The following is a 12,204-nucleotide window of genomic DNA, read 5'->3' as shown; positions in this document are numbered from 1 at the left end:
CACCCTCCTGCGAGAAGCCGCGGGAGGCTCCTGCCTCCCATTTCCGACTATTCCTCCCTGCCGCGGGCCCGAAGCTCTCCCCGCCAGAGCGCCTCCGAGCTCCGCCCCGAGCGGCTGGATGCGGCTCCCAGCGGGGCAGGAGCCCCCGCCAGCGCCGCCCCGCCGAGGCCCCCCGGGGCCTGACCGGAGCGCACGGACCCTCCCCACCCCACCGGGCTAGTGCGCGGGAGGGCCCGCTCTCCCCGCCGCCGCCATGTCCGCCGGCGCCCGCCGGCTGCCGCCGCTCGCCGCAGCGCGCAGGCGCGGCACTACACCCCCCAGGGGGCAGCCGCCGTCCCGGCAGGCGCTGCGCGGCGGCCGCGCCTTCCTCCCCGGCCTCGCCGCAGAGCCCGTCGGGAGCGGGAGTCCCGCTGCGGCGCGGCGCCCCGCCGCGCTCCCCGGCAGCGGCTCCAGCCGCGCACCTTGCTGTCCCGCGGCGGCGCGGCCGCCCCGCGGGGACGCGGCGAGCGCCGTACCACAAGCGCTTCCCCCACTGCGCACTTTTTCACGCCGCCCCCCCGCCGCTTCCGCTTCCGGCCGCACCCTTCCGCTCCCACAGTGCCCCGCGCCGAATCATGGACCACAATGGTGAGGAGGGGAGAGGCCGGGAGACCCATTTATACCCGTCCCCGCCTGGGCCCGCTCCGCGCTGCCGGGCGGGCGGAGGCCGCGCGCGGGGCCGCCGGCTGCGGGGTGCTGCCAGGGTAGCGGCGGGATGCGGCCCGGCGCCCGGTAACGCCGGTGGGGCCCGTGTTCGCCGCCGTTCCCCGCGGCCCGCGCGGCGGGGCCTGCTCTCTCCCCTCAGCGCCGGGGCTCGCGGTCCCCCGCCCCGCCCCCCCCCCCCCCCCCCCGACCGCCGCGCGCCCTCCAACGGTGGCGCGCGGCGGCCCCGCCTTCACCCCCCCCCCCCCGCCCCGCTCCCGGCACGGCGGCGCTCGGCCCCTGCCCCCGCTCCGACGGGGGCAGCTCAGCCGCCGGCCTGAGGGGCCGCTCCGCTGTCTCCCGCCCCCGGCCGGGCTGCGGAGCGCGGCGGAGCTTGGCGCAGCGTCAGGCGCGGCCGCTGGCGGCGGCGGCTGCGCGGTCCCGGGGCGGCCTGCGGTAAATAGTCCGGTGTGTGCGGAGCTCGTCGGCCTGCTGCAGGTGGATGCAGCCTGTAGCGCTTGGGGGGAGGCGGCGGCGGCGAGGCGCTCGTTTGCCCGCTGCGTTTCCCGAGATGGGCGCCGATAGTGCGTTTTCTGGTCCCGTAGTCGCGCTCGGGAGAGGAAACTTTCTCGTGTGCTTGAATGTGGTTTTGTAGCTTTGATGCTTTGCTGGTTGGTGTGCTGGCGTCGTCTGATGAATGGATGAGTGGACGCGGGGGTTTTGCTAGTGCTTGGGGGGGGTTCTCCTCCCCCTTTGCAAAGGTTGCATTATAAATTTGTATGTGTGAGATACAGTATTTCGGCTGTATTTATGAATTTTTAAAAATTTGAAATGCAAAAATAAAACTTAAGTAAACTTGAGGAAGGTGATGGTTCAGGAGGATGTGTCACCTCTAATTGGAGCTTCTCTGAGTAGTCTTAATAATTTTGGTATGTTTTTTGTATTTTTTTCTGGACTTAATCCTGCTAGTTATGCTCTCACAGACTGGAATGTATTATCCTTCCATGAAACTTGAATGACTAATAAACTTGCTAGTTTGGATTAGTTGAGCAGCTAACTCATGTAAATATTCCTAGCTTGCAAAGGTATATGGAAGAAAAATGTCAGAACTTAATTGTTTCCTATTGGCAGCTCAATGGAATAAATAATACACAAGAGGGTTTTTTTTTTTTAAATTTGTTTCAGTTATTCCTGTTTGCAAGTGGATTGAGGTCCTGCAGAGACTTTTTCTGGTCTATTGTGTTGTGGTTTTGTGTATTCTGGTAAAAAACAGAATTTCCCAACAAGTGGAAAATAGACAGCTTTAGCATTATTATCTCTGATGTTCAAGCCCAGCAGCCTCGGGGGTGTCGTGGTTGTGTTTGCTGGGTCATCCATTTAGCCAACAGGACGGCCTAAACAAAAGCAAAAAATGAACAAAAGTAAAAACAGGCGTTATTGGTTTTGCCTTTTTACATACTGCCTTTTAGAGTGAAATGTGTCAGCCACCGTGCTAAGAGGAATTTGATCTATCAGAGGAAATTGAGGGCTCTTGATTTTGAGGTAAAGTGACTGTCAGGGCATAATCCCAATTTCAAACTTTGTCACAGTTCCTAGTTTTGGTGGTAGCTGCTGAATAACTTAGAGCAATCCCTTTTTTTTTTTTTTCTTGTTCTTCCTCCTACTTGTTGTGTTGTGTGGCGTGGTTATAGGCTTTGCGGGACAGTAGTTTGTGAGGCATTATGCAGAGTTGCACTAATAGGGCCCTAATTTCAGTGTCCACATGCTACCATGCTGTAATCCTTTGGGGCCTCAGCGATCATTCCAGGCTGCAGTGCTGTATCAAGTGGAACGGCAAGGCTCACACTGTAACAGCTCGTGACACGCCCCTTTGAGGCTGAGCGTGTGCCGCTTTGAAATGCCTGTCAAAATGGCATTTTGAATTAAAGTCAGAATGAGCTGGGTAGACTCATGAAGGACATAACTTTATTTTTGTATGAATGAGATGCTGTGCAGTGGTTTAAGGTAGACTCGCTGCAAGTTGAGGGAGTTGTACCCCCTTCATTGGTGTTGCTTGTTGCAGTACCCCCTCTAGATTATCTCTTTGAGCCTCTATCTACTGCATGTGTCAGGCTATTTCTTGCTTCCTTTGCCCTGGTACTCAGATTTAAATCTGGTTAAAGGGAATTCTGTATGTAGTAGGGAACAATAATTTTTGGTTTAGCAAGGATACTACTACATGTTCTTCAAGTGCTGATATTTTTGTGATACTTTATGCGAAACTTCTAAGTGATATGTCAAGATGCTGAGTTAATATAGAAACTAGTTTCCTTCCAACTTCAGTAAACAGTGTACATAAATTGTAAAAATTACCTTTTCTCATAAGAAATTCTACGTTGTCCAGGTTGTACAAACAATTGACTCTTCAGTACTATTCACACTGTGAGAGGAGTGATACAATTAATGTTTTTTTTTCCTGTTGTGGAGAAATGACAGAGTGGCCAACTTTTAAAAATAGCTTTAATTGTAGAACTAGATTTCTTAAAATCACGGTCATTCCCAATACAGTTTTGTGACTTGAAGAAATTGTATGTGAAGATACTTATTTTCTAGCGATTAAACTTTGATATGTTGTATGAGTCTTAAACAAGCTTTAAAAATTATTTTTCTTAAAACTCTTCTGTTGATGCTTAGCCTCTTTAGAAACTATTAGATAACTGAAAAATAATGTAAACTTTTTTTTTTCCTTTCACAGACAATGATTTGCAAGGAACAAATAGTTCAGGATCATTGGGTGGTCTTGATGTTCGTAGAAGAATCCCTATAAAGCTTATCTCAAAACAGACAAATAAAACCAAACCTGCACCTCGAACTCCAAGAAATATGAACAGGATGCCTTCGAAGACACAAGCTGGTGATGAAGGTAAATTAATATAAATACTAGCCCTGTAGTAGGGAAGGGTATTATTCTGCAGCATTGGTCAAGACTTTATTGAGTCTTGGAGGCTTAGAGTCCAAGGTTCTGTCCAAGTGCAAAACAAGTTTCAAATTTCTGGATACTGCTGCGCTATAAGGATTAAATAGTGCATATTCCCAAAACAGATTGTCTTACTATTTTGACTGTACCTTTCTGTAGAATGGGCCCAGCAGATGGGAAGTACTGTGGCATTTCTTGATGATTTCAGTATAGAATGACACATGTGCTTAATAGCAGCTGGTGTCAATTAGGAAAGTGTTGTGTTTGGCCTGTGTCTTTCTTCTCTTTCTTCTTTCCACAGAAGAATTTGATTATAACAAAGAGGAGCGATACGAATGCAAAGGAGGTGAAATGTTTGGCAATCAAAGGAGATTCCCTGGACCCATCTTTTGGGACTATAAGGTAGTCATGGATGGGAAGTCGTGAATCTTGTGTCTGTGAATCATACCAAACTGTAGGTAGTCTTGGTAGATACTTTCTTAAATAAAAGTGCTTCCATTATTTTTGACTGGCTGAAAATACATCCTCCGCTTTCTCACATTTGTGGTGTTCTTGCTTCCTTCTTAGCTAATTCAGAAATAATGGGTGTTTTGGTGATAATTGAAATGAGAAGCTTTAGTGATGTTGGGTTTTGTTCTCCCACTCCCTTCTCTATCCTATCAGATAAACTTGCTGGGGGAAAAGGATGATACACCGGTCCATTTCTGTGATAAGTGTGGATTGCCCATCAAAATGTATGGACGCATGGTGAGTGAAATTATCAGTGGAAGATGCAGCCATAGTTTCCCTTTAGAGTAAAATTAGGTTTTACTATGTCTCTGAGGCCTCTAGAGGCTACCGATTTCAGCAGGCCTCTGAATAAACAGCAGAAGAATATCAGGATGGAACCAGGGGCCTTCCTTGCTGAAGTGTTTTTGTTCCATCTGTCTAACTGATTTCAGTTTCCCCCCTGATTTAATAAAGTAAGCTTGAAAATGTTAAACAAAAAATGTGAACGCGGTCACCAACAAAAAAACTCTTCAAGTTCAGTGGGTTTTCACCTTACACCACTTACCGTTAAAAATATGCTCTTTATCTCAGTTGAAGAGTTGCAATGAAGTTAGAAAACACTGTTCACTTTTATGTCCCTTTAAAAGTAGTGTAACGAAATCTCTGAGATTAGTTTAGATTTCTAAGTGTGATGTAACAGGCTTCAGGATCTGACTTAATGACAGTTAATGCTTTTAAAACTTCCCTTCCTTGCCAGCAAGACAAGGGTAATCAGATTGCATATGCAGCTTCTCTGAATGTTCAGTGTTGGTATTACTGCAAGACTTAAACTTTTGCCTATATGTTTTTGCCAACACTTAAAAAAACCCAAACAAACCTACCCCTAAAAAACCCAAACTCAACACAAACTGTTTTAGAAAGTTTCTATGCAAAGATGCTGTAAACAGCTAACTACCACTATGCCTGTTCACTTCATAGGTAACTTAGTTACTTTTATTATTAGAAATTGTGTGCTGGAGGGGGGAACTGTATTCTGCAAAATTACATAGATACTTATGTACGATGTCTGACCAGAGCCATTTTTTCTCTCTAGATACCTTGCAAGCATGTTTTCTGCTATGACTGTGCTATACTACATGAGAAAAAGGGAGACAAGATGTGTCCAGGGTAAGTTATCTCAAGATTTGTTATTAAAGGAAATGTAGGAAAGTAACTTAAATATCTTATTTCAGATACTGTATTAACATGGTTCTGATTTATGTACGTTTAGCAAAGGCAGGAGAGGACTCTCTACTACACCACTTGATTATAGTTTCATATCCCATATTTTGGGATTGTAAGACATCAGTGTTTAAGTATTTGGGTGGGTAACCTGTTATTGCTCTAATATGAAAAAGAATAAATGGCAGTTTGATTTACTTAGTGAGAGTGACTCTTGGTAAGTCAATGCACAGAAGGAATTTGTGAGAGAGAGTGATGCTATTTATAAATTTCCACCTTGTGAAATTTTTATGTTCTTTCATAGTTGTGTTTGGAGACTTAAAAACTAGATAAACTTCAAAGTCAATGAAATGTTTCTTTCACTGCTACAGTGGGGAAAAAATTGTCAGTTCTAATTTGGGTAATACGGTAAACTGGTTAACTTTTAACAAAAAAAAAATTGCAGACTGAGCTCTGTGATGACAATAAACCAATATTCTTTTCTGATTTAGCTGTAATGAACCTGTGCAGCGAATTGAGCAGTGTGTGCGAGGGTCTCTCTTCATGTGTAGCATTGTTCAAGGGTGCAAGAGAACTTACCTGTCACAGAGGGACTTGCAAGCGCACATCAACCACCGTCATATGAGAGCTGGAAAGCCTGTTACTCGTCCTCCAATTGAACCTGTACATCCTCCTATTGCCCCACCACCTGCTGAAATTCCTGAGCGTTTCATAATGCCACCTGAGAAACATCATATGAGCCACATCCCGCCAAAGCAGCACATCATGATGCCACCACCTCCTTTGCAGCATGTGCCACATGAGCATTATAACCAGCCTCACGAAGACATTCGTGCGCCTCCTGCAGAGATGTCAATGGCTCCACCGCCGCCTCGCCCAGTCAGTCAGGACACCTTCCGCATTTCAACAAGAAAACACAGCAACTTAATAACAGTCCCTATTCAGGATGATTCGAATTCAGGTGCTCGAGAACCACCTCCACCAGCCCCTGCACCTGCTCATCATCATCCTGAATACCAGGGTCAACCAGTGGTATCGCACCCTCATCATATTATGCCTCCACAGCAACATTATGCACCACCGCCCCCACCACCTCCACCAATAAGCCATCCGCTGCAGCATCCTCCCCAGGCAGCAGGTACTCCTCACATGGTATATAGCCAAGCTCCTCCACCACCAATGACCTCTGCTCCTCCTCCAATAACCCCGCCACCTGGACATATAATTGCCCAGATGCCACCGTATATGAATCATCCTCCTCCAGGACCTCCCCCTCCTCAGCACGGAGGTCCCCCTGTGAATGTAAATGCACCCCCTCCCCATCACTATAATCCTAACTCTTTGCCACAGTTCAGTGAAGATCAAGGAACTCTTAGTCCCCCTTTCACACAGCCCGGGGGAATGAGTCCAGGGATATGGCCAGCTCCAAGGGGGCCACCTCCACCTCCAAGGATGCAAGGGCCTCCTGCTCAGGCCCCGCTTCCTGGACCACACCACCCTGATCAAGCCAGATACAGACCCTACTACCAGTGATACAAGCAGTTATATGAATAGAGAGTGCTATGAAGAGGATAAAACTATATACAACAGCCTTTTAATTAATTGTTTTGGGGTTATTTTGTTGTGGTTTGGGTTTTTGTGGTTTGTTTTTGTTTTTTTTTCTTAATACTGTCATTTTGACTGTAAGACTTTGGGGGTTTGAATCTTAAATGATTTTTAAGCCTTGGCTGTAGGACTCCGACTTCAAATATTCCGTAGTGCTAAAATAAGTGGCTTAGTAGACCACGGTTGCATTTTAACAGAACTTCTATCTCTAGTGTGGCTAAATTGTCCTAAGATGAACACTTGTAATATTATTTCCTGGAGAAAATGAACACGTGTTGTACCATTCTGAATATTGTTTTTGTTAAATCCAGTGTTTAGTTTCACTTGTGATACATTTTTGTTAACCTGTGTACAATAATTAAATTGAAATATGGTTGTAAAAGTGGTGAGTTTTCATCTGAAGTTAACACCGACATAGTTTCGGGACACCATTTTGGCACTAATACTTTCCAAATGGGGGAAACTGAGGGAACTTCTAATATTTCTCTTACTAACAGTTACCATTACTTATAATGAATTCAGGCTATGATGAATTCATGGCATTAGAAATCAGCCATGCAGAATACTGCATTTCAGCTTTTTTTCTTCTTTTCTTTATGCAGCAAGGTAAATTTATCAGAAATAACAGCTTTGGGCATGACATGAAACCATGTAATACGTTGTTTGTTTGGGGTTTGGTGGGGCTTTTTTTTGTTTGTTCTTGTTTGGGTTCTTGGGTTTGGGTTTGGGGTTTTTTTTTGTTTGTTTCAAAGCTAGTTTTGATTCACAAGGTTCTGTTTACATGTACACTACTCACTGGAGTTGAACTCAAACTATTGTGTTTACCTATGAGTATGTTTGTGCTGAAGTGGCTGGGAATTGGCTTGCCATGTCTGTGAGAAGCAGGTTATTTTAGGGAGGTGGTGTTTGCCTCTGTCACTTTATATAAATATGTACAGTAGGAAAACATCCCATTTGGATAACCTGAAAGGTATGGTCTGAAATCCCATATGTAGATATAAAGAAATAAAAAGCTATACATCCTTTATCTGTTTCAATTTTGTGATACAGATTTAATTGAAGAGACAATAGTTAGATCTTTTGTTTTGCTTTTTTTCAAAAAGTAGCAATATAAGCAGGCCCTCAGGTCTGTTTTGGTCCCAAATTTATGTTTTATAAGTATACTTTTGAAGAGAAATATAGTACACATAAAATGAGAATGTTCTTTTTTAGTGCAGCTGGTAGCAGAACCAGAGAATAATAAGTACTGTCTGTTGTTTGGAGTGCTTATCTTTGCATTTCTAATCAATGTTAGTGCGAACCTTTGTTTTTTTCAAAATGCCACCTTTCTAGCAGTGGTGCTTTTAGATGAAGAAAACCTTTGGGTTTTTGCTAAGGTTTGTAATTTCCTACTGTTCTTGAATAGTCTGAACCATCTTAAAGCCTCAGTGGTACTATTTCTTTTGTAAACCTTTTTTCCTGCCTCGTAAGTGTTAAACTTATGGAAGAGCTTTGTCAGTGCAATGTTCCAAATTTTGTAGTTTTACGTATAAACTGCATATTTTTAATTACCAGAGCAAGGGCTCTTTAGGTTTACTCTCTGTCTTTGACTGCCATTGATTTCCTTGTGGCCACAGGCAAATCTTTCAGACTGCCTTTCAAATAAATACTTCTTTAGAGATGTGCAAATAAATTCCGAGATCTACAAGTAAATTCTGGGGTATACAAATGGCCAGTGAGTGTCAACTGATTAAAAGTCTGCTTAGCTGTAATACACTTCTTTCTAAGACAGAGTTCTTTGTTTTGGTTTCTCTGAAAAATAAGTCATGTTAAGTAAAACACACTGGAGAAGAAAAAGAGGCTGATTGTGATAGTGTGCTATGGTGCGGGGTTGGCTGAAAATTTTTGTGTGTATGAAGGCGAAAATGACCCTGCCAGCATTATTTTGTTTCAGTAACTTAAGCATGTGGGGAACTTTCAAGGATCCCCTTTTGTCACTTAAATTACCTGGTAGGGGGTAAGCTTAGGCATGTTTATATTACAGCATAAAACTCCATCTGGGAGGAAAGCTGCATGTCTGATTAATACTCTTTGACTCTGCAAAGTCAAGCTTATGTGGGACGTACCTGTTTTAAACAGACTTACTGATGGTTCTAGGTACCAGCTTCATTTTGTTTAGGCTGCGAAGGTAACAGGTGCGGGTTTACAAGGACACCCTGTGACAGGCTGTTGTGCAGGGAGATGTGTTGACCTCACCAGTGCACTCTGTTTTGGAAAATAAGACATTCTGAAATCGGCTGTTACCTGTGAATTGCAGGTGATGAGGAAATAAGGCAGCTCTTTCTAACATGCTAGTTTTTAGAAATAAGTCTGGTTGTGTACTTTTGTTATGTGTTATCCAGTGTGTTGTGAAGCAGATGAAGGGTTCAAACTTCCTAATTCTGGGTGCAAAGCTGTTCTTGAAGTTAGTGATAAAGTGCTGCTCTGAAAATGCTGAGGCAGTTGAATTGATTAAGGGAAAACAGCAGCCTTTGCTCTATCAAAAAGCACTAAAGGAGAAATGTGTGAGAATTTTTTTCCCTTTATGTTTGAGGCAAAGGTGAGGTATGTCATACAGACAATGACGTATTACCCAAAAAATCAGTGGGATTCCTTGAATTGTTTAGTGACCATGGATCAAAAGTCTTTGTGATAGAGGAGTTACTGAAAAGTCATCTTACGTAGGCAGGACTTGGACTTGGGTCAAATTTCTGTGTCCTGCTTGCATAGGAAGACATAAATCCATTTTTTTTATTTATTAAGCCTTAAGCATACCTATGTAACTAAGGGTACTGTTGATGCTTTCATATTTACAAAGTTAAAAAATGTCTCTGTTGGTTGAAACCCTATGTTAACTGTCTTTTTAATTTGTTTATGGGGTTTTGGTGTGTTTTGCGTTGTTTGGGTTTTTTTTCCTCGGTTGGTTGGTTGGGGTATATTTGCAAAATACACGATTGTTTCAGTGTGAAGTTCAGAAATTCGTGTATTGTATTTAATTGTATAATTGACAGAAATGGTGAGATGTATTTGCGAATTCTTTGCATTCATACTTACATCTTCCTGTAAAGACAAACATTTGAATTGAATTAATTATGCTTCTTTTGAATAAATATCCCTGTCTGTGGCAGTGATCTCCCTCCCAAGGCACTGCCAAGCACATCTCAAGTTTGGAAGAGAACTGTGACGACATTTAAATTTGTCAGCCATTGTAGGTTCCTCTAATAATGTCACATAAGGGAAGGAAAAGGAGTTTGATGATGGATTATGCCCACCATGGAATGAATGAAAAGATACCAGCAGATGGCCTGAAAACATCCCTGGTTTAGATGCTTGTCTCCTCACGCTCTTATCTTCAATTCTATCTGTAACTGCTTAAAGGATTGCCTGCAACCATGCATACTTTACAACAAGCAGGCTAATTGTGTGAACATGTACTTTTATGTTTGCTGGGGTTTTTTTAAATAGTATTAACATAAAGGTTGGTTATCTAGATGTATCAAATTCTGTTTGTTAAAACCTAAAGTGGAAGTAACTCATATTCACTCCATGTTAGAGTTTGCACACATAGCAAGGGAGAAAAGTTGTCTTCTGTATTATGTGAAGTCAAGTGTTCTCAAAAGCACATTTGTGGATACGCTTTCTCTGTGGATTGAGTCTGAATGCACCTCTGTTCTTAAAATGTTTTCTGCTCTGTAAAATTTGTGTCTGATTTTGTTGCATTTCTCTCTGCGTGCATTGCTGTGTTGCTGACAAAAGCATACACAGGTTCACATCAGAAGGTACTGTCAAGCCTGGGAAACTGGAGAAGCAGTGGATTGCAGTTGCAACATAATACTGAATGTTTGGGAAATAAGTTTGAACTTTTCCTGTTCATATATATATCTGACATTACAGGGTCCAATGCAGCAGAGAAATGTGCAAGGTTTATATTCATTTTCATCCTGACTACATTTCTAAAGGAAATGTCAGTATTATACAAGTTGTATTTCCCCTGATTTTTATTTCATGGTGTTAAAAACAATTCTTAGCAATTGTTAAATCATCTTTATGTAGTAATGGTGCCCTCACAACTGTGAGGTTCTTCACTGTGTTCAGGTATGTTACATTCACACTGATGATTGATTTATACTGACCAGTTTGTAAACTGAACTAGCTGCATTTGGGCATTGTGAGTGAGAATAATGAAGTTTAAAGCTCCTTTTAGTCTTGACTTAGTCATAAGACAGAGCGACTTTAGAAACTTTTCCTACTCTGAGTTGTATCTCCTTGTTCTCTAAATATGGGGCTTTAATTTTTGGGGTTTTTTTAAAAATTGTTTTCAGTTCTGACTCGGTTCATGACTACAAGAGATTAAAAGATTAAAAAATCCGACATATGTCCGGAAAAGTGTGGGTGGAATAGCAGCAGGAAACTTGCAAATTAGCTCAGCCATCTTGAAACTTTTATCTTTCATTTTGATAATAGAATACAAGTGATTCTGGAGTGCTAGTAGGACTGATTGTAATACACTTCTGTTAATGGAAAGAGTCATAATGTATGCAAGCGGGCAGGAATGTTTCCACTTTCATGTAGTAATGTTTCACAAAAGAACTTCAGCGTAACTGCTTAAAAAAACCCAAAATAAGTAATTTTAAATAGATGTAAATATGTGTCAGTTGACAAGAGTTTTCTTCAGTTTTATTTGTGAAAACTAATGCTTGAACACAGCTCCAAGATAATTCATGGTGAATTATTTCCTACACTTAATAAAATCACATAAGTACTAATGAGAGTTCCTGCACTTGTTCTTTGCCATTTCTGGATCAGGGAAACTTTCAGGTATTTTCTTAGGAAGCAAAAGGGAGCAGGTGTTTTCTTAAGAAGAGTGAGAAAAGAAAGCTGTCTACATTCAACATAGGGATGAGGAATAGAGAATTGTGAGTGACATTTATTTCCAGTAAAGAAATGCTTAGAGATATTTTTTCCTTAATAGAAACTTAGTTTGAAATTGGGAAAAAAAAAAAAAGGGGTTTGTGTCTTATAATGCTCTCTCCATTGGGCCCAAGACCTTGAATAACTAAATAATTTTGAATTTTTTGTCTCTCTTTCACACAGGCAATCTCTTCTGCACTGCAAAGTGAAAACCAGGCTTGAGAGTAGGCTTGAGCAGCCCAGGCTCCATGGCTTCTGTAGTTTCTATCCCTCTTGCTGGCTGTAAAATGCCTTTTAGTTACCAAACATCTGCACTGTGCTGA

At 42.8% G+C, this 12,204-nt stretch overlaps 1 protein-coding gene across 8 annotated transcripts; it reads left to right on the top strand.

Moving 5' to 3' along the window:
- The first annotated feature begins 538 nt into the window (after positions 1-538).
- Positions 539-7,334, top strand: CBLL1 (Cbl proto-oncogene like 1). 8 transcript variants are annotated; one of them, XM_052789554.1, is made up of 6 exons: positions 539-627; positions 3,416-3,583; positions 3,942-4,039; positions 4,301-4,384; positions 5,220-5,293; positions 5,839-7,334. In XM_052789554.1, exons 1-6 carry the CDS (start codon positions 615-617, stop codon positions 6,878-6,880), a joined length of 1,479 nt encoding a protein of 492 aa, XP_052645514.1. In that variant the 5' UTR covers positions 539-614; the 3' UTR covers positions 6,881-7,334. The 8 variants fall into 8 exon arrangements, with proteins under 8 accessions (XP_052645514.1, XP_052645513.1, XP_052645515.1 ...); XM_052789553.1 differs by having other exon boundaries at positions 3,939-4,039; XM_052789555.1 differs by lacking the exon at positions 539-627 and adding an exon at positions 1,009-1,149 and having other exon boundaries at positions 3,939-4,039.
- The last annotated feature ends 4,870 nt before the right edge of the window (positions 7,335-12,204 follow it).

Source organism: Harpia harpyja, chromosome 6, assembly GCF_026419915.1.
Source record: "Harpia harpyja isolate bHarHar1 chromosome 6, bHarHar1 primary haplotype, whole genome shotgun sequence".
NCBI lineage: Eukaryota > Metazoa > Chordata > Aves > Accipitriformes > Accipitridae > Harpia > Harpia harpyja.
The sequence above is the reverse complement of the archived record's forward strand: the minus strand, read 5'-3'. Positions and strand labels throughout refer to the sequence as shown.